The sequence below is a fragment of the Homalodisca vitripennis genome, chromosome 2 (assembly GCF_021130785.1).
Source record: "Homalodisca vitripennis isolate AUS2020 chromosome 2, UT_GWSS_2.1, whole genome shotgun sequence".
In the NCBI taxonomy this organism is placed as follows: domain Eukaryota; kingdom Metazoa; phylum Arthropoda; class Insecta; order Hemiptera; family Cicadellidae; genus Homalodisca; species Homalodisca vitripennis.
Window position 1 is genome coordinate 104887319 of NC_060208.1, and position 24450 is coordinate 104911768.

Sequence of the window (24450 nt, forward strand, 5' to 3'; positions counted from 1 at the left end):
TGAGATTAAGGGTATCCATATTCTTAGTAAGCAAAAAGATAAAGAAAATTGTTGTAAGTTATGATAAAATTAGACCGGAGAATAATTTGTATGGTTTTTAAATTGTATGGTGTCGTTCTTGAGATTTTCGTTAAAGTAAATAATTTAAAAAAAATTAATACTATTTACAAGTGATGAAGTTAAAACTCTCCATGTAAGAATTGCTAACACTCAAAATAAATAATAAATCTTTTTTTTAATATACAGCAATAAAATAACATTTTGTAACGGTACATAACAATTAATAACACATTGTAACAAGTACGCCCCACTACATGTCGTTTAACAAACCTCATTAAGCTTGTAAGCATGATTTCAAATCTTTAGCTTATTTCATTCGCAATATGTCCTGGGGACAGACAACCATTCTAAAAAGAAAACTTTTCCTCCCCCCCCACCGGAAGGCGATAAAGAAATTGTATGAAACTACTTACTTGACATAACGTCGCCTCCATGATTGGACAAACACCAGTCATAGAACTCATTCTTGCCATAATATAAATTCAATTTATTGATTAGGGTTCATAGGAGTTTTAAATAATAAATTTTCAGGGATCTAGAGAGGGTGCTACAATGAAAACTTTTATAATTGACTTTACATTCCATCGTGTTTTCCATTTACTATTTAACTGAAAGTATCACAAATGTTAAAACTCACAGGATTTTACTCAATTTGTTCATAAATTTATTTATTCTGCTATTTTCTCGTTGTCATCATGGTTACCCATCAAACCAAAAAGACCCATATGGCGCTCAATCAAACCACATAGAATGACATGTACTAAAATCGAGCTTGAAAATAAAGCTTCATGCAAAATTCAATATCCGTAGGTCACTTTGTTTTTGAGATATCGTGTGTAAAACAGACAGATATTCTCGTTTAGATGTGAATAAAGCGTAATATTCGGCTTCCTTGGTCGCTAGTTACCGTAATCATTATTATTATATTAGACTATAATACCCTTAAAGTACTTACACTAAATAAAAATAGAGTGCACTAAAACTACAGTAAAAGTTTAGATCTTTTTCACCATATCAGTGTTATTGCAATTTCGGTATAATGTGGTTCAATTGCGATAAATATACTCGTAATATTTAATACTATAATAATCCAATCGGGAACGTAAGTTCAATTATGACTATGTGGATTCCATGGTATTTCTTGGTCTATCTACCACCGTGTGTGAGCCAGAAGTGTTATTATAGCATCTAAATTACGAGTAGTATATTTTTTCAACGGTAATATCTGTTCTGCGATTCAGCTATTTTATGTTGCAGAGTTAGCATGTCTGTATGTCCAGTCAACTGACGTGTAATACAATGTACTACTCGCCACTGGTATTTCTTGGTCTGGCTACCACCGTGTGTGAGCCAGAAGTGTTATTATAGCATCTAAATTACGAGTAGTATATTTCTGTGATGCATCTATTTTATGTTGCAGAGTTAGCATGTCTGTATGTCCAGTCAACTGACGTGTAATACAATGTACTACTCGCCACTGGTATTTCTTGGTCTGGCTACCACCGTGTGTGAGCCAGAAGTGTTATTATAGCATCTAAATTACGAGTAGTATATTTCTGTGATTCATCTATTTTATGTTGCAGAGTTAGCATGTCTGTATGTGCAGTCAACTGACGTGTAATATAATGTACTACTCGCCACTGGTATTTCTTGGTCTGGCTACCACCGTGTTTGAGCCAGAAGTGTTATTATAGCATCTAAATTACGAGTAGTATATTTTTTCAACGGTAATATCTGTTCTGTGATTCAGCTATTTTATGTTGCAGAGTTAGCATGTCTGTATGTCCAGTCAACTGACGTGTAATACAATGTACTACTCGCCACTGGTATTTCTTGGTCTGGCTACCACCGTGTGTGCATTTACTCTCAATCGGCAGGGTGAGTTAAAGTATAAATACATAAATTTGATTATGCACTGCAATTAATTTAATAGTTTACCAATTTGAGATAAATATTTTTTTAATTTTTGTTCACTTGATATTAATTGTATGCAAAATTTTAATATGACTTATTGTAGGGTTTTAAAAATAAATAAGAAAGTACAAGTTTGATTTGGTTTAGTACATATTAAGCTCCCAACATCTTGGTTTAACGAAAAACATTTTTAAAGTTTTGGAAATATTTACAAATAAAAAGTTAAGTAATAAATAGTACAGCCTGTCATACAATACGAAGGAAATAAAACTATAAAATAATAGTGTTCTATGAAGATAACCGTTGGAACTGTATCCCCAATTTTAACCGTTAAGTCGATGATTAGTTTCACGTCTTAGGTATCAATGGTTATATTGACAATAATTTGATTACAGTGATATTGAAAGTGATGTGCATCATTGCAATTGGCAATGTACTGGTTGGGGTGATATCACTGCCCTGTTATACATCTTTTTGTTAGTCACACACTCTAGTTTGATTTCTTACGCCCGGATAGTATATATGTGTTATATTTTATATGATTACGTACCACTCGATGTCCGTCATTACATTTAATAAAGGAATCGTTGAGGCTGGTAGCACTATACTGAAATCCACCTTCGTGGTGGTTACATTTTGATTTTAAGCTGTGTTAATTATGATCAATCACCTTTTGCTACCCCTTGTATGCTTGTAAAACTGTTCAGCTTTTCTTTTGGTGCGGACGGATTGGATTTCGTATAAAAACTGATTTTAGTTCTTCCCCACTATAGCCTAGTATCACCATGATTTCGACTGTACTTAAATAATATGTAGTGCTCATTAAGTTTAGACTTACCTATCTGACTTTTAATTAAAACCACGTGAAATAATTAGGCTAGCCTCGGTTACTTGCAGGGCTAATTACATTTACCTTGTTTATAAGTACTTTTGCATAAAAAATTCTAATGATTGTAATTGCTTATTGCGATTACGATTACGATATATTGATCTCATCGGATAAATTGACGTCGAGGATTCTACAAACAAACTAATTCCATTTAACAGCAATCACAGGGTTTTTATCTTGGTAGAAAATGTGTGTTTTTATTGTGGCTAGAAAATGTGTTCTTAACAAAGTACAGTACTCTATATTTTTCTTCGTAGTTAGGATTGTCTCTGCTGTTATTCATTGTACTCTAAATAAAGTATATTTGATGTCTGGTAAAAAGTACTTAACAGTGGGTGACTCTAAAGCTATTCGCGTATGCAGTCCTTTTTGTTAATATCAGTACTAGAAACTCTGATTGGTATTTTAATTTAATTCCTTCAATTAATACCTTTCATGCTTAATGTAATGATCTATATAATGTTTCAGGGCTGGATCGATACCGGTACGATATCTCAGATGAACAGGTCGATAATAGACAAGATCTTCAGGAGAATGGTCAGTATCTTTACACTCTTTAGACAATATAAAAAATCATCGATAAATCAAGCAGTAAATACCAGTGACTCATTTAGAATTCAAGCAACCTTAATCGAAAAAATCCCGTATTTTTCAAATCTGTTCTTACATTGTAACAAGATAGAACGATACCTCACCGCATTTCGCATAACAAGCGTCGCTGAGGTTGCTTGCAACATTTTAAATCGTTGGCTGATTGTAATATTGGCAATACTGAGATGTCCTGCAGACAGCTAAGACATGCAGACAGTTATACAGAAATTATACATGTAACTTCCCCCAGCAGACAGAAAAGAAATTCTGTCAGCCTACTGAGTGCCTTCTGACACTTTAACCAATTTAATGGTTATATACGGTATTAGAATACAGTCTTGTCTATGTAGAAATGAAGGCTCATGCATGAATAAAAGTTAACTAGTGAAATATCTCTATATATAACTTGCCACATTAAACATTCACATTTTTGTTCATTAAGTGCGCTGAAATCAAAATTTTGTAACCAATTTATAACTTTGGTTTTCATCTGTATTATGTTTTTTTAACTCTCTGAATAACTTGTTGAAATCTCATGTGACTGCACTCAGTTTGTCCACAAACATTTTCATTCGGCTATTTTCTCGTTGCCATCATGGTTTTTCATAAGACAAATGTACAAATGTACGCTAACGCTCAACCAAATCTCACGGAATGAAATGAAACATAAGGACATCAGGAGGGGAAGAGGGAGAGAGAGAGAGGGAGAGAGAGAGATAGATAGAGGGAGAAAGAGAGCGTTGTTAATCTATGGATCTCTCCTAAAAGTATAACATATAATAATGGTTTCCATAATATAACTATACAGGCTTGACTTACTATTAAATCATTAAATCCTGTAATTCATTGTTTCCCGTTAAAAATAAGCAATCAAGGCTTATTTGGGACTGATACTAAAACACAGTTATAAATACACTCCTATGGTGCGTGATAGATAACAACCATAATACTCATACAATGCCGTTATCAAAGGTTAGATAAGAATGCTGTGATACTCACCTCCTCATCTGTTTCAAAGATCGCTATGAAACATTTTGTTGTTATGCAATAACAAAATTAACTTACATTGGTATTCCTAAGAATTTCATGTTATAATTATAGGATAAACATTTTTTTAATAATTGCGCTTGAAAAGAGTCTATAAAAGATGTCTTTACATTCAAATAAGATTAAATCTTTTTAATGTATCGTGTTTCACGAAGAATTTACAACTTAAATATGACTATACTATTTCCTCTCTCTTCATTTTCAAAAATTGGAAGGTCTTAGAGTAGATGTTCACACTTTCCATATTTCTGTCACTTTTAAAAGTTCTATATTTCAATTACCATCATTATTATAATATTTAATTTACCTACATGTACATTTAAAACGTACACTTCTTTGTAGCAAAGTTCCTAGAATTCAATATAAACTCTATTTATAAATATGTACAATAAAACGACGAATTATGTCGATTTGAATATTTAAAATGGTTAAATATCTCGTTTGTAGATAGCGTACCAAATATTATTGGAGATGATAAGAAATCTATGATTTACAAAAAGTATAAGTTACATTAACCATCATCCAAGGTAAATTTTCCTTTAAAACATTTATATAATTAGTGGTGGAGAGCCATTAACTTAAAGTAAAATAGTATGATGTGCAATTATGTTAACAGGAAAATAATCTACATTAAAATATGGTGTATGTATGTGTTTTACACGTTTACAGAATATTTTCAAGTGCCAAGCTTTCTCAATTGCCGTTTTTAGCCCAATAATTGTTTTACGGAGAGTGTGGTTTTTGAGTAAGATTTGCAGCTTCAGGGAAAGATTTTTAAGCAAAATTACACACTTCTCAAGATTTTCACTGTTTTATTTTATCTGTACAACTTTGAAATAAATAAGTGCTCTATCCTGTAGGTATTATAATTGTTTGTTCCTTTTGTTAATTCTGCAATACAATATGTATAATTCAAACTAAGAAGTAAATCTGTATTAATAATTACATATCAGACAGTGTTATGTTAGGTAGGAGGCTTAGCTTTAGTTGCATGATCTCTTACAAGCTACATAATATATATTTAACTCCTTCTATAGTTCCTGATACCACGAATGTAATTTTCTGAGTACCCGTATACTTATTTTCATCCTTAGTACTCATTATTATGTATTAATGCACAATTCACATACCGGAGCTGGGGTTCAAAGAGCAAAGGTGAGATATTAAAGGGAAGGGTGTATCAATAGCTCCAACTCCTTGTGCATGTAGATTACATTACGGTCTAAGTGGTGTGTTATCCAGTTCACCCTCGCCCCCACCCACACCCAATACTGGCCACCCTCCACTTGACCGGCGAAACTCAAACAACCCCTCTGTTATTGCCCCTATGCAGACTCTATCCGTAGAACCATTTCCGCAGGTAATGCATTTTAAGGATCAATACTAAAATTATGAAAGTAAGCGTATGTTTATATATACATTTTGAGTATTCAAATCAAACCTTTTATGTGATTTCGTCTCGATATGTTAACACATTTTGACTATATATAAAATATTTTGATTTGATTAGTAAAACATCAATAACTATGCTTTTTAGTACTGAACGAGATAACTAGTTTGTTTATCTTTAGCCCGTACATTCAATATTATAAGTCTCTTAAGTTAAACTCATAAGAAACTTTTCTCTTCACTAAAAACCTTAAGGCCTAATATCCTCGATGTATTCCGCAATTAATATTTCTCAAACACCTTTCTAAAAACTAAAAACATATTGAGTCAATGGTTTATTTTTGCCCTAAAATATGATCATTGTTCATGAGTGGTATGTAATATTTGATCTCAAATATTCAGGATAGTTATATGGACAAATATATAACATTTTGACAAAGACACGAGTTATTATAAATAAACATGTTTAGATTTTGAAATAAATGAGCTATATTTTTGTAGTATAAAGATTGATCCATAAAACACAATACCCAGTGATAACTTAATGCATGTAAAGATTCAAAATTTTGCAATTCTACTATTTACAATCACTCTGCGTGTTAATGAAGTGACCATATTATAATAGTTACTGTATTTAAGAGGTGTGGTACTGGAGGTCACAGGCCGAGCAGACACTGAGGCAGAAGCTCAAGATCAAGCAGATCGAAGGAGTGGCAAAGAACGTCATCTTCTTCTTGGGTGATGGCTTGTCTATGACGACTATCACCGCAGCCAGAATATACCTTGGGCAACTGAACAATCGATCTGGGGAGGATACCAAGTTGAGCTTTGAACAGTTTCCCTTCACCGGGCTTGCTAAGGTAGGATCTGCACTTCAGTTCTGTCATTAATATTTTGGAAAAACCTTATTGTCTACATTGTTCATTTTAGCTTCAGTAAATAATTCAAAGACAAAAATGCGATAACGTTTCTAGTATACAGGAACGACCTATTTGTCTCAACTTTGAAAATACTGAACTTATAGTTTTATCGTATTCGTATAATTTTAGGGATGGATGATTTCAGTAATACAGTGGTTGTTATGAAATTTTTTTAAGGTTAGTGGAACACGACGTTCAGTCAAGTAAGTAAAATGTGGTGATTTCCTCATGTGAAAAAAATAACCAAAATTATAAGAATAGATAATTGCATAAACTAATGTATGCAAAATCTAGTAACACGCTGAAATCGGGTTCTAAGACAACACTAATACTAAGTATTATCATTTACGGTAAACACTGACATGACAATTCTGTGTTAATATCTTCAGTTTTTCTGGCAATATTTTAAATAATAAAACACACAATGGGTTAGTTTTAAGAGTGTACTAACATGGTGTTTACAGTATAGTGTACCAATCATTTACTGGTCATACCTAAATATGGTGGCACAGTTGAATAATATGAATATGAATAATGAATAATAATGATTTATTCCATCAAAAATACCAGTGAAAATTAAAAATTACATAAATGGAATTTACATTGCCACAGTTTCAAGTAGCGTGGCAGGGCAACATGAAAATTACAGGTATGTCAGTCCAACTTGGAATTACAACTGTTATTTAATAGTAACTCATAAGTTTCTATTTCCAAAGTTTTTAATAAAACTATTCTGTTTGGAGTTCTTAAAAGCTTGAAACGTGTGGAGATATTGTTCTAAACTTTAAAACACGAACTACCTATACTAAATACTTTTCACAGTTCAGGTATTCTATCTTTCTTAGTAAAAATACACTTTTTTATAAAATGAAACAGACGAGCAGACGACCACCAAGCAAGTTGGACTATAAGACATCTCTTAATTTTTTTGGCCTAACAAAGCATGTGGTGAAGTGAGACAGTAATTTTTGGACTGGAACTCTGTATACAGATTGTACTTGTATATCATAATAAACATTATATATAAAGGATAATAAATTATATTTTTAATTCCACAAATATTGTTGATACAAGGATTTTGTATTACATCTATTGGGATTGATGTAAAAATTAATGAACAACAATAACATAGTTTTTACATTATTAGTACCACTGCCAGCAATATTCTCATATCATTACATCATATACATTTATATTGTATTTATTACGCATTTGCTTCCCTATTCTAACCAACCATTTTGTTCTGACGCAGTTTTATTGTTGGTAGACCTACTGTGTGGACAAACAAGTGGCGGACTCTGCCTGTTCCTCGACAGCTTATCTTGGCGGAGTCAAGGCCAACTACGCGACCCTAGGTGTGACAGCAACGGTGCCTAAGGACAACTGTTCATTGTCCCAGGACCCTAGGTATCACGTGGACACTGTACTGGACTGGGCTCAGGAGGCAGGTAAAGGAACTGGCCTGGTCACCACCACCTCCATCACACACGCATCACCGGCAGGACACTACGCCCACATATCCTACCGTGAATGGGAGAGTGACTATGATATGCTGACACAGAAAATTACAACTGATCCTAAAAACTGTCAGGACATCGCGAGTCAGTTGGTGCACAACGCTCCGGGCAAGAACTGTAATGTAAGTTTATTAGTTTTTATATTTTTAACCAACCGAAATAATCTCAGGTAAGTTTAAAACATATCATATTGTTATTTTAAGGATTAAAACAATAGTCTCATCTTGTTTTATAACAATCAGATTTTTTCTATCTATAGCCTAAACTACCTAAACTAAACAATTTTAAAAGTTCAGGTATTGTACCATTTCTTCAATAAAAATAAATAATTTTTATAACAAGAAACAGACGGACAGACGGCCCACTTAAGGACATTTTGTGTTCAGCTGCACTTTCTGTTTTGCCAGTACCATAATGAATTAACGTATCCCTTCCGGCTTAGCCTGAAGAAAGGTTGATTTCAGAAGTAGTTACCATGTAGAAATGTCAAAATTAATATGCGTAGTCTACACAAGTTATTTGCACTGATAGGATGAAATAGTGACCGTATACAATTTTATGTTCTTATCATATGGCATAGTACTAATCCTAATACAACGTCTAGACAAATTATATTCCGATATAAATATAAAAAGGCCAGTTTACCACGTAATTGGTTAAGGGTTTTAAGTTCCTGAAATTAGGGCCATTCCTTGAGAATACGATCGGTTGTCTGCAAAGACACTCCACACTCACATTTGGGAGATTCAATCCACCCCATTTGTGCTTCATCTACTGTACCTGCCACAGCCTGTTAGAATTGGTGTTGCCTATCTATATCACGCCTTCCACGTAAGGTCCATCCGTATGAGTTTATAATTAGGGCTAAATTCAAGCAAGTCATTTGTGGCCAAGTTAATTATATGTCCAAAACCTCATCCTGGGATACTAAAATTGCTGAGATATTTTAGTCTGTACTTCCTGAGTTTACTAATAGGACAGATTCCGTGATATAAGCCTGACTTGCAGAAAATGTAGTGAATACCATAATTTGTTGCCGTAATTTCTATATAACTTTATTTATAGAACTCAATATTGTGGTTTTGGTTTCTGGCGTAAATGATCGGAGAAAATACACAAATCTCCATAAAATATCATGAAAATGACTATAATATGTAGAGTTCTACGTTATCTACCCAATAAAATAGTATTAAAGGCAATCCCATATTACGGATTGTTACTGGCAAGACTATATTGTGACAGCAATGTATGTGATATTACATATACACAAAACCAAAATCTCATACCTCAAGGTAAACTAGATAATACTTTTGGATTGGCCCCAATCTTATATTGGCGGCCTCAAACAATGTACTGGGAATACATCGACTTCACTATCAACACTATCCCACCTGTCTCTATGAGATATGCTGACTCCACCTCTAGTCCTATCTCGCGCACTACCGTGTGATACCCTAACTTTCTGGAAACACTTATAATTTCAATACTAACATTACAATTTGTTTGCAGTTGGACTCTTCGACAACGATGTTGTTGGCATCTTAACGATATTTAATGAAATCAATCATACTGTGAAATATATCAAAGCAAAATTATATTATATTATCTTAGTTTCCATTATTTGATTAATTTTATATTATATCACTATTATAATTTTAGTAAATATAGTAAGTTTAACGTAAATCAAAATAATGAAAAGGTTTTCATTTCATATCAAACACAGTGTTTATCTATATATTTATCTAAATCTAAATAGTATGTGCTGTTTGTGAATATTGTATATATAGATGTATGTCATAGTTTACAGGTTTTATAAACCCTAAAAGTATAAAAATAAAACGTTTTTCGAGGAATACCTACATAAGATGTTAGCTCAGTCATAAGATACCATTATATTGGTTGCTTAAATGAAATATTTAACATTTTTTAGAACTAGGAAGTTAACCAATAAAAATGAATATAATTAATTATTTCAATACAATTCAATACAACAGTATATATATATATATATATATATATATATATATATATATATATAATAACTAAACATTAATTGGTAATTAATATGTATGTAGTGATTATTTAGATATTTCTTTTTTTAATTTAAAATCTTCATCTTTAAAGCAATCTATTTTAATATTTGCAGCTTAAGTGTACGTGCATATTTATATAGCCAAGGTATTTAGGTGTTATTATACTATTTTATTATTGGTTGGTATATGCTAGAAATAAAATACTTTCTCGAGCGGGCTATAATTGATAAAGATGTTGCATTGAAAGATATCAAACAAAGAAATAGTAAAGCTTTCAATGACAAAAATAGTATGCATTCTTAAAAACAATGAAACAAAATGTCAGAGAATAAGTACTATAATTTAAATTAAATACCTTAAGATTATAATAACGTTATGTAATTATTCTTCATAAACTGAAAACAAGGGCGTCTTTAAATTTTACATTTTTATGAAAAAAAGTTTCTCTTTTTTGAAGCAATACAATTTTCGTTATTTAAAATAATAAGCCTCAGTTGTTAAAGATCTAATAATCCAAGTTTGTAGAGAAGGAAGAGTTGTTTCCGCCTAAGACTTGCAGATCAGCTGTTTCCGTCAATCGCTACTTCCGGTGCAATTTACATGACAATGAACTCACCTGATGGAGTCCCGGCCCGGGGGACTTTCAAACTAATGGCTTTTATTACACTTTCGCAAATTACTTTTTTCATTCCCTTTGAGCCGTAAAGTATTTACGCTTTGCTACACCAGTGGCTTTTGTGTACAACAGGATGTCTCTAGTCCCAATAACTCTTATTTCTTACAAGACTCAGTGTAAAATATCACAAAAGTACTCGTGAACGAGACGAGTAGTAAATGGTTAGCAATGTTTTCACAACAGTATCTGAGTAAGGGGACATTATCTGAGTGGCGACATTTACAATTATTTAATTCTCTCGTAAAAATAAATGTGAGCAAATTAATAGTTTAAATGTATTATGTATATAATTACCATAGAACGCTTATTTACCAGAGTTAATTTTGTTTTTCCAAAGCTTGGAAAAAACTAATTCAGAAAACAATTTTTGTTATATGCTAGTATATTCTAAGTCTAGGCTAAGACTGTAATAGAAAGGTTGTTAATAAAGTACTATCCTGAGCAACTTGAATTTTGTAGGATCAATTTGAATTATTTGTCCCTCATTAGAATGTAACTAATTTTTTCCTTAGCAAAATACTTCATATTGCTATATAACTTCTTTTTCAGGTGCTGCTCGGTGGAGGACGCAAGAAATTCCTACCCGCCAATCCTATCAACCCTTCCTGGGGGGAAGGGGAACGCAGAGACGAACGTAACCTAGTGATGGACTGGCATCGTGATAAGGCCTACAGGGGCAAGGCACAGTATGTGTCCAACAGGAAACAGCTGCTAGATGTCGACATCAAACACACTGACTACTTACTAGGTGTGATACCATAATTTACAAGATAGCACTTTCAAGGCCTATGAAGGCAAATTGATTATTTTTGGCAGAAAACAGCTGCTAGATGTTGACATGAAACACACTGCCTACCTGCTGTACGAGAGCTACTCCAGTAAATAAGGCCAAGACAACAAATCCTTCAGCCGAAAAGAGCTGATGGATGTTTACCCAAAACATACTGACTATCTAATGGGTGAGTGTTTTTATTATAGTGTACCAGGACAAACCCCAAAGGGGTAAGGTACACTACTTCTCCTAATGAATACTGCTCTAGGGTGTCGCTGCCTAACGCATTGGCTCCATGTTGTGTAACTTGCTCAAATATGGTTGTACTAATGAACAATGCCTATACATGTTTAATGGAACAGTTGAAACTATATCCCTGTTGGAGGCAATGATTGCAAACTTGTATTATATATTATATATTGTACATATGAAAGCAAAACTAACCTGGCACACAAGGTTACACGAGTTACTTTTTATTTGTCCGCTCAGTTACTTGTGTACTGATATAATGAATAATCGCCAAAGTCCCTGTTTTACCGACAGCGGAGAGACTGATTGCCTACAATATACTGGCGTTTGTATATGAGTTCGTGTATAAAATATCACTCTTTCAAAAAATGTCAGCAAAGTAACCTTCAAAGGTCACCATTTTTTATGCCATCATAATCGAGTATAATATGTGATAAAAAATCAAATCGAGGCATGTCCACCTTTCCCAACACATAAAATGAGAAAAATATTTCTTCCTGAAACATTAAGTCAATCAACTTTACCATTATTTTATAAGGTAATCTATGACCGTTTATTACTTTTTTCTTGCTAAACTTCATATCAAGAGGTATTAATAAATTCTCACACATAAAACTAAGTAAAAAATACACTGTTCAACAACAACAGCAATATTAATCCTCTAAATATTGTTTTACTTGCAGGTTGTCATAATTGATCAAACACGGGCTTGTACGTTTATGAGATAAATACCCAGCAACAGTTTTATTTTTGTAACTAAAATGGGTTAACGAATAGAAAATAATTCTTAAAAGTAGAGAAATAATGTTTGTACTTAGGCTTGTTCCAACCGTATCACATGTTGTACCACTTGGAAGAGGGGAATAACGAGCAGCCAACACTGACGGAGATGACGGAGGTGGCTATTAGGATGCTGCAGAAAAACAAGCGAGGATACTACCTTTTCGTGGAAGGTGGCAAGATCGACCAGGCTCACCACAAAAACTACGCGCGGATGGCTTTGGATGAGACAGTAGAGTTCCACAAAGCGATTCAGGTACTAACCAATAACCAATAAATTTTATTACGCAAAATTATATATTCAATAAAGTTAGTTGAGTGCTTGACCTTGTTCCAATATATTTAAGTAATATACATTTTTCACATATAACATTTAAGAAAAAAAATTATAAAGCTCAGCGTTCACAGATTAAAAACATAAAACAACGGTGTATTTTCAGATGAAAATTAGAAGCTGTATAAAATTAAACAACCATACAAAATAGTATTAATAAAATTTAAGATTTTATAATAAATGCAATTAAAATATTCCAGCAGAATATATGCTGAGTATATACTTAATACGTATTTGCCATTGTATGTGTTCTAGAATGTGAAAAGTTTGATTTATAACCCTTGTTGTACCTTGTAATATGACTCTGGTTCGGTTCGCCTTAACACTGTGATTTACTATCTATGTTCCTGCTTAACACACGGATCTTTTTCTTTTCACTTTGAAATCTCTTTTATGTGCTGCCCTATGCAACCCAACCTTGTCTGTTAATTATTTTTTTGCCCAACTCATGGCTAAAATTGCCTTTTAATTTTTACGAATATATATATATATATATATATATATATATATATATATATAATATTATATTACACACACACGCACACACACATGCACGCACGCACACACACATATGTATGAATATACCAAGGCACTTTTAGCTGTGATTGGTGTATGTTTTAAATGTCTATCTAGTTACTGGTGGAATTTGTGTGGAATTAACTATTTTTATCTGTGAGTATGCAATTTGTTGTCGCCATAAAAAGGTTTAAATTTTGATATAGGCCATGAACCACTTACATATTGGTGTCTTATTTTTCTGAGTTTCTTATTTTTTAAGTTTAGCGTTCACGTATCTAGAAACATCACACGTCAAAATTTCTTCCCATAACACTTTGTTTTAAAAGGATTATTTTAATTAAGGTAAACTATTAACTATATTTCAAACGAACGAAATAAATCAAAATAGGCTTCAATTAGTTTAAACTCTAAATGTCTTTTTTATTACTGGTTGAACACAGTAGTTTGCAAAGTATTTATTAGGTTATCTTTGGAACTATCTCTTTACTGAAATTACACCAAAAGGATTAGAACTTACATAATAACAATAAGAACCGTCTAAAGGTAGTGAAGTGATAGAACCATCACTGCTTTGTACCAAGAGGATATCCGGGGATAGATAGGTTGGGAGGTGCCAGACTTTGAAGCTAGGGAACTGAACTGGAACTAGCTGGGAACTGAAGCTAGGGGTTTGTTATTTAGGATGATGTAAGAAAATCCTAAGCTTTAAGAGTAAAAGAAAAATTAAGATTTTAAAAGATTTGGATAGAGAACGTAAATCTTTTTGTGGTTGGAAAGTTGTAGAGACCTAAATATACAAAGGATCGCTAATGTCCTATCACAGGAACTGACCATACCGGTACTGTCCAGAGAGCTCTGGAGATGGTAGACGAGAAAGACACTCTGGTGGTGGTGACTGCGGACCACAGCCATACCCTAAACATGGTGGGCTACCCCTTGCGTGGGGATGACATTCTGGGAGGGGACCTGATCTCGAACCAGGATAATCTTCCTTACACTACCCTCAGCTACGCTAATGGGCCCAGCGCTGAGATAAACAGAACTGGCCTCCGACGGAACATCAGCAATGATAACTTACGTGAGTCACAGATTGTAATTTTCTATCAATTATGTTAGTATTTCACTACTACAATCTTAAAAAATATGATATCAAAATTAACAGTTATTTAAATTATTACTGGTGTCCTCCTTATCTTCGCCATCTACATTTAGCTGCTCGGAATCACCAACAATGGCACCAATTGATAAGCCCAGCAAGGTGAACCCTGCAGTCGTCACTGACTACGTAAAACTTCATTTCTGGGAATAACATCATCAAACCGCTTGTCGAGAGGCTGACCGAGGAGCTGAGGCGGTAGTGGAGGCTGTGGTCCGGACTGTGCTCAACTTTGTCAACCAGGGGATGGGAAGCTCCACGGGGAGATGGCTGTCATGTCGGAGAAGGTGCACGAGTTAGACGATAAGTTGGTGGGGAAGGGGATGAGCTGGAGCAGTATCAGAGAAGAAAGAACGTTTTAATTTGTGAAATACAGAAGACAACTGAACAAGTCATTGACCGGATCGTCATGGAGCTTTGCCAAGACAAGCAATTAGTGTTGAACTGACGATCCACTCTATCTGCTAGTCTCTCTGAGTCGGAAGTAGTACCAGTTATGGGTCCATTTCATTAGCTACAGAGACCGGCGATGTATGGAACGATACGCTAGAACCTAACGACCCAGCGGCTTGAGGTGCTGACAAAGGCGAAGGTGCAGCCCGAGCCCCACAGCACTTGGACCCAGGACGGCAGAGTTTTGGGTGGGCAAAGACGAGATGAAAGGAGTAGCTACCCGGCTGATGAGTCTTACTCAGCCAATCTACAAGTAAAATGTCAATATTATTTATATCTCTTTTTTATGTACAGGTTTATAATAATTTTGTGTGCGTGTATATATCACTGAACGCCTCCTAGACGGCTGGACCAACTTTAATGAAAGTTTTTTTTGTGTCCAGGTTGATTCGAGAATCGTTTATTATTAATTTAAGCAGTTACAAATAAAATGTAGAAGATAAAAATAAAAGTTTTCAAAGCGCCTTCACATTATAAACTATACAATTACGTGACAGATACGTATAATTATAGCCAAATACTATTTGAAGGTGCTAAGTTATGATGTTTATTTGTCCTTAAAATTATTATTTATTTGAAGTTAAAGCTTGAGTGTTAGACCATTTTATAATAAAGTATATGTACGTGTAGCGTGCTTCTTTTTATAATTATGCTGTGGTTTGGTAGGGCTAAGGTAGCCTACCAAAAATTTAAAATCGCTCATAATTCAATTTATAAACATGCGCAGTAAAGACCACCATGAAGTAATTTTCATTATTTATTAAACTTTACTTGAATTGTTGTGTGTTTGTAAAATTAACTTGATTTTTTGTCAATCTTTATACAGGGTGATTCGGTTAGTGTTACCGGCACTTTCTGAGCTGATTGTACTATAAAAAATAAAGAAAAAAGTTCATATAAACATGGGTCCGGAAATGCTTCCTTACTGGGTTATGGCCAATTGAAGATTTCACCAAAAATTGTGTGCAGGAGGTCAAATGATGATTTGCCCGCGTGTTTATGAAGAGATATTTATAGGCGAATGCAACTTTTTCTAAACGGATTTTTAGATGAGAAATTGAATACAGTTCATCTCATAGCTGTATCTCATTTAGTGTTTTTGTTATACTACAAAAAACAGAAATAAAATAATTTTGAAAAACACTTTTTTAAGGTTTAACGGACAATTATTTTGTTAAATAGGCATTGAAGACCCACATTTTTACAAAGAAACTTGCAGAAAAATTTAATTCTGAATAAAATTATGTGCCACACGGCTATTAACAGCGAAGTATTAGTTTCTGGAATTTTAATTTTACAACAAACATTCTACCAAGCAAGAAATACGTATTTAGTAATAAATAAACACCGTAATGTAATGATATAAGGTACACAAATAATTGATTAGCATACAATTGTAAATAAGATTTTAATAGATTAATGCTCAACTAAAAACAATAAATACTATTTACTTTTTAGGACTATCCAAATGGTTACATCATGTACCTACATATCTTTGTCACGTTAGCTTTACAGAAGGTAAATTATGTTTTTATAAGTTGGTATCACAAATCAGCTGTTCAACAATACACTGCAATTTATTGAGGAATCCAAATTATTTGTTACCAATTCTGTACTAGTGTAATGAGTGCAATTTTAATACAATTAATTTACTACTCGTTTGTTAGTGAAGTGTATTTTAAAGTAACTTACTATCACAATTGCAATGCCTTTGTTATTTACAACGGAAGAATATGCCGACATGGTATTTATCTTAGGCGTTTGTGACGGAAATGCAACCGCTGCTACTGCAGAATACCGAAGACGATTTCTAATCGCAGAGTTCCAAACCCAAAAACGATCAGTGGATCATTTCGTACCTAAGAGTAACAGGTACTTCCTAGTATTAATAATTATCGGGATCGCCCTGCCCAGAATAATGTAGATATGGAAGAGGCTATAATCATGGCTACTGAACGCAGTCCTGGTGTCAGTACACGGCGTCTTTCTAGGCGATTCGCAGTGTCTCAGTCTGAAGTATGGAGAACTTTGCGCAAAAATAGCATGTTCCTTACCATAAACAACAAGTTCAAAGTATTCAACCAACAGATCCTCCTCTTCGATTGGAATTTTGCTACTGGTTAATTAGAAACCGTCAACATCATAGAACCATTTTATTCACTGATGAAGCTCAATTTACCCGAGATGGCGTCAACAACCTTCACAATGAACACACTTGGGCAGAGGGAAATCCACATAGTTACAATCGTGCGCAACTTTCAACACAGATTTAGTGTAAAATGTATGGTGTGGACTCATTCATGATCGATTAATAGGACCATTCATTCTCCGAGGACATCTAAATTCCCGCCATGTACTAGAATTCCTTACAGAACAACTACCACTATTATTAGAAGATGTTCCATTAGCAGCAAGGTGCAATATTATTTATCAACATGATGGTGCCCCTGCCCCACTTTTCCCATAATGTAACAATGCACTTAAACGAGCAGTTTCCGGGCGATGGATTGGTCGCGGTGGACCACACACTTGGCCACCAAGATCACCAGATCTAATTCCAGATCCATTAGATTTCTGTATATGGGGTTGGATGAAGAACCTGGTGTACCAGGAAAAAGTAAATACACGTGAAGAGTTAATAAATCGAATTGAAGATGCCGCCGCACAAATCAAAAACAATCGTGCAGCGTTGCGGGAGGATAACTCGATTAATCAGAAAGCGAGCTGCTAAGTGTATTGAAGTACAAGGACTGATTTTTAAACACCTGTTATGAAAGTGGTACGTAGTATTATAAGCTTTAGATGAAAAACAATAATTTATTTAAAACTTAATTTAAATTGCATCCTAATAAATCTTATGTGTAGGCTACTCTATGTCATTAAAATGCGGTTTTCCTTTGCTTTGGAATTTCTTGCTTGGTAGAATGTTTGTTGTAAAATTAAATTCCAGAAAACTAATACTTCGCTGTTAATAGCCGTGTGGCACATAATTTTATTCAGAATTAAATTTTCTGCAAGTTTCTTTGTAAAAATGTGGGTCTTCAATGCCTTATTTAACAAAATAAATTGTCCGTTAAACCTTAAAAAAGTGTTTTCAAAATTATTTTAATTTCTGTTTTTTGTAGTATAACAAAAAAACTAAATGAGATACAGCTATGAGATGAACTGTATTCAAATTTCTCATCTAAAAATCCGTTAGAAAAAGTTGCATTCGCCTATAAATATCTCTTCATAAACACGCGGCAAATCATCATTTGACCTCCTGCACACCAATTTTTGGTGAAATCTTCAATTGGCCATAACCCAGTAAGGAAGCATTTCCGGACCCATGTTTATATGAACTTTTTTCTTTATTTTTTATTAGTACAATCAGCTCAGAAAGTGCCGGTAACACTAACCGAATCACCCTGTATATTAGAACTGTTGCCACAGATGATTTTTTTTGTTATAATTATTCAAAAATGTATCTACAAATCCTAATCATAATAATATTATAAATTCGAAAGTGCCTTTGCACTTTATATATTACTGAATATTAAAAAAGAGCATTTAAAATGTAATAAACTGCTCTGTGTAAACATTTTTTGTTATTTTCAATTTGTTTACAATTGCAGTGAGTACAAATATTTTTAACACCATTTTAGATTTCAGTGTTTAGGTAAGTTCTCATCTATCTTACAAAATGCCCCAAAACATAAGATGGTCAGAATATGACACCGAATACTTCCTTTGAAGCAAACAGCCAAAAATATACTATATGAAAGTTTACTGGAGTGTGCTTTTTAATTAATGTACTAACTCCAGCTCTAAATGTTCTAAAATATTTTTAAGTTTATAAGTAAACAAATGCGTAGTGTGTTTGTTAATGTACTTTTGAACTGTAAATAATGATCAACTATTAAGTATTAGATATACGATAATGTTACTATCTAACAAAATAAATTAGATGGCCATAAATATAAAGTTTTTGACGTATTTTCTTGATCGTGGCAACAAGGCAAACTCAAAATTGTCGGAAATATAATTTACTCTAACCATCAATACACGTACAATGTCTACTAAATTACGTGCATAGGGGGCGAATAACTGCTAGCAGTGCAGATAAGAGACAATGTAGTCGAACCTTTACTTCACATTTAAAGATGTTCTCAAACCTAAATTAATTATCTTTTGACAAAAGTAGGTTTCTCAGAACTGTGCATGTATGTATGTTTTCTTGATCAGAATAGAGACAAAATCAAACAATGAAACAAAAATACTAACATCGAAGTACATTACAATAATCATAAATATACACTTTTTCACATATTTTCTTGATCGTGGGAAGAAGGCAAACTCAACATTGCCGTCGGAAATAAAATTCAATCGAAAGAGAAATGCTCATACGGTTGCAAAACTTATGAAATTGCGTGCTAATCCGCGGGTAACTGCTAGTATTATATATTGTAATTGCATATGTTTTTTTATAATTAATACATTCATACACTTTTGCATATAATACTTCAATACTTACATTATTACACACATTTTTTGAAGTGACTACTTCTTTTAGCGGGGCTATTGACGTATTGTTTTTGGGTAAAGAAAATTTTATTTCCCGTCACTATATTCTTCGATAACCTCAAATATTATAAATCACGTACTAATCATAGGGTTATTATGGTATGTGTGTATAACTATAGTTGATATGTAATCAAACATATATCATAAATGTTGTTAAATTTATTTCTAAGTAATTTTCTATGATATTGAAAGTTTAATTTTTCATGAATTTCTCTAGGTAAACTCCCGAGGTGTGTAAAATGTTGCAAAATTATAGAATTTGTAACATTTACATTCACAAGATTTATATTCATAGCCCATTATAAGAACTAGTCATTTCTGTCGGCCAGTCCGCCTTTCCATTTTTTAAAATTATTTATTAATGGTTTTTTCATTGTTCTAATATGTAATTTGTATTAATATATAATGTAAATTGCTGTATTTTCTCTCGTATTTAAATTCATACATGTATAAATACATTGTTATTTATCTACAGAGGGGTGACAAATTATTAGAACTCAATCAGATTTTTTTATCAAATTTTTGTTGTTACACCATTTTAATAGTACTTTTACTTGGTGGACATGGGTAAATAAATGTTGAAAATAATGTTTGGGTGTTATATAGTATATATTTCTCGCAAATTTTCTCAAAGTCTGTGCAATACAGTACACATATTATATTTATCTATCAAAAGAGAAAAAAAATTAAATCAGCTGTTTTCTTCCATGTGTGTTTTCATAACCTCAAAACTACTATTTGTGTTGTAATGTGCTTTGATGTGTTAGTGGTTGTCGTAGGAGATATTTTAACAAAAATTTTTTAGTTTTCTTGACATAAATCAACTGTTTTGTGTCTTTTTACTCTGCAAAAAAATTTGCCTGAAAATATATTGGTAATGGGCAAAACTGCAGATTTTTCACCTCGTAAAATATCTATGACCAAGGTTCTTTTGAAAGAAAATCATTATTCGCAAAGGGAAATATCAAGAAGACTCAATATATCACAAAAGTCTGTAAGCAGGATTAAGCGGGCTCTAATAATAATACAATTTATGAATCTAGTCGAGTTGGGAAAAATGTGGCCGCAAACATAAATTGAATGAAAGATTGAAAAGGGAAAACTAAAGAAAACATGGTTCTCAACAACGGAAGAAGTACTAAAAAGCAGTTGGCAGAGGAAATGAAAGCATTATGGGGTCAACGTTCCACCCAGACCTGTTCTACGAACCCTTAAAGATGGGCCTTTAAGGCCTAAATGCAAGACGACCTCGAAAGAAGCAGAAGATATCACCCAACCATGGCTTAAAAAAGCCCTTGAAGTGGCGGCAAAAGGGCTAAACACTGGACTCAGGATGATTGGAAGAAGGTAACAAGTAAAACATTACGTTATTTACACCTAAAAAAAAACAGTGAAGAATGGTTCCACAGGCCAAAAACTGGTTTCCAGATGATGGAATTTGTGTTTATGCACGACGGAGCGCCATGTTCACCAAGCAAAAAAATGTTAAAAGCTTTTTAAATTCAAAAGAAATCAGTGTTCTGCCTTGGCCCGGAAATAGCCCGGATGTGAATCCCGATTGAGAATCTTTGGGCTATAGTAAAAAAAACAGGATGAAAAAAAGAGAAAATTACAACAAAAACAGGTTTGATAGACTGTAATAAAAATTTGGCACCATGACCAAGAAATAAAGGATTCTTGCAAAAACTGGTGGAAAGTATGTCTAACAGATTGGCATTGCTTATAAAAAATAAGGGATTACATACTAAGTATTAGATGTGTGTAAAAGTTAAAAATGAATAAAATGTATTGAAAAACCATGTTGAGTCTATATAATTTGTCACCCCTCTGTATGTGTATTATTATAACATATTTTATGCTACATAATTGTGTTACTATTTAGTTTAAATAATTATTTACAATTACAAGAAATCAGTAATTACGGATTTCATGAGAAGACTTTTGCATATCGAAAATCAATTGCACCACATGGTCTCAAGCGTTTTTAGTTAAAACAAAATAAATATATGCACTGATTATGGTAAAATAACTTTGAGATTTGTACCAAATTTATATTATCACGTTTTATATCAACTCATTTTTGGTATCTGAAAGCTTTAAGATATTCATTTGGTTGGTAGTAATTTACACTTTTTAAAGTGGAATGGTCTAATACCAAAGATTAGATAGTTTAGAACAAAAGTAAAAGTGTTCTACAAAATGAAAATTGAATATATACAACGTAAATAGTTTAATAAGAAAATGGTTAAATGACATTTCTCATTTTTGTTTCTTGATATATTTTAAGGTTTTGGGATAAGAGCAGAAATATTTTTAAAAGCTATACGATTGAATAAAAAGTAATAATCGTTTAAGTCGCAGAAAAATACGAGTGAACTTATTTTAAAAGATATCTACACTTGCATCAAAAACATGGGATGCATTTTTTATTATGCCTCGTCATGTCGTAATATGAAAAGTATGCTAATAATGGTGAAAACTTTGGAAAATAATATATTCTTATAACAACTATTAAACTATTAATGTGCATGCCAATAAAATCGTAAAAATTTGACTTAATTAATATTAATAATTATCATAGTTTAAAATAAAGGCTACATATCTGCCCTTATTGCGATTCTGTGGGGTTTCCTTGTGTGCGATCTTCGGGCCAAGGGTTCCTGAATATATACATGCTTTAGAGGAAATGAACCCTTAGATTAGTAATTATGCCTTAAGGCTCAAAACTGTAATAACCCTCTAAATACTTATCTGCAATCTTGGAAATATTGCTAATGTATAACAAGAAATAGTTGTATAACAATGATAGCCTACGATTTATAAAACTTAATTATTACTGTCCCATGTTTGTTTTAGAGGACATCTATTACCAATACCCCTCCATGGTAAATAGAGACAAAGAGACACACGGAGGAGAGGACGTTGCCGTCTTTGCCCGAGGCCCTTGGGCCCATCTTCTTACTGGCAACTTCGAGCAGAACTTCATACCCCATGTGATGCAGTTCGCGGCTAGGATTGCCCCTACAAGGAAACTTACCGCAGCTTCTTCCTGTGGGACTAAACAAGCCCCTATTGGGAGTGCTTATGGCAGCCTTCCTGTTCTCGCGTCGACTCTTATAACAGTATTATATTATATTTCATCTTACAGATTTTTCAGAGTTCAATTTTTTGTGGAAAATTCTATGATGTATCAATATATAGCTTGATAAATATTTTTTTCCTGTACCAATAGATGCCTTTCATGAAGAAGTATTGTCTGTCACTTCATGAAATAATCTTTTAGCACTATAGTACAATATAAAATTTTAAAATATCACTGATTCTTTGAGCTAAGATGATAACTAGTAATAAGGGATTGTTGCTAAAGGCATTAAATGCATTTCAATCTCCACATCTCAGTTTAAGAGAGAGAGAGAGAGAGAGAGAGAGCTTTCAGAATAAGATATTATTCTTTGTTACATTTAAAGGCTACACAGTATTTTTATACCACTGACTTTTATTTTGCAGGAGCAAAACACAATTCGAATATTAACGACCATCCGTCTGTTAATGATGCATATAACTGGAACGTAATAAGCGTGAGGCCAACTTCAAACTCACCGATACGCATTACGAATATAATATTAAATAATCATTATTTCGTATAAACATACATTATGGTCACCACTCCTTGAATATTAACTACTAACTTTTACACATCAGTGGGTAGTTGTTATCAATCAGACATCAATTATTCATCATTATTCAGTATAGTAAATGCAATGAGAAAAACTTAACAGCATATGTGGCTCTTTAGCAACTCCCTCCTACAAACAACCCATAATCCCATCGATAATAATTATTAGTCCGTATTAATATAATATAATAATCATATTTTTGTACAATAAGAAACACCACAATCGGCTATTTGACGGTTTGCTCCAACAAGTAACTAATAGTTAACATCTAAAAGTCAATAAAATATATCTAATATTACAAATATGATAAAAAAATAGAATACTATATCCACTATTTTCGTACCTATTCCTTCCTCTAAACCTTAACAATAGTAATTATGAATCAGCTTTACATCAATAAAAATAATATATTTTTGCGTAAACTTGTCATTTTGTGATATTAAAGAAGCTGTAACACTGTTTCGAGATATGTTCAACCTACTCTCTGCTCCAGCTGGATAACTAACCTAACAAAACTACAATCGAAGTTTATAAAAATGAAAACATAATATAAGTGTTGTGACACGCATAAGTTAGAAAAAACAAACAACAAAAATTGTCTGCGTCAACGGCTTAGTCACTTATCAAACTTTGTAAATCACGTAGTTATTTAGAAATGTACAGGCTAAAAGTATCAATAAACGCTATAAAATGAACTAAATCGCAAAATATATGTATGCTAGCTACAACCAACCACTGGCAACTAGTGGAAGTAGCCAATGGCTAACATCATGGCGTGGCGTAAACAATGGGATTGCTACAAATCGTGGAATGGTTGAAGGCTTCATCATTGTTTCATTCTAGATGAAATCACGCTACTCATTAATTTTGTTATTCCATATGTTGTTTGATATTTTAGGTTCCCTTTTAAT

At 33.1% G+C, this 24450-nt stretch overlaps 1 protein-coding gene across 1 annotated transcript; it reads left to right on the forward strand.

Moving 5' to 3' along the window:
- Positions 1-1802: 1802 nt before the first annotated feature.
- LOC124354498 (alkaline phosphatase, tissue-nonspecific isozyme-like) lies at positions 1803-24006 on the forward strand. Its single transcript, XM_046805007.1, has 8 exons — positions 1803-1938; positions 3332-3400; positions 6530-6750; positions 8078-8449; positions 11586-11784; positions 12876-13093; positions 14540-14768; positions 22719-24006. Exons 1-8 carry the CDS (start codon positions 1842-1844, stop codon positions 23066-23068), a joined length of 1755 nt encoding a protein of 584 aa, XP_046660963.1. The 5' UTR covers positions 1803-1841; the 3' UTR covers positions 23069-24006.
- The last annotated feature ends 444 nt before the right edge of the window (positions 24007-24450 follow it).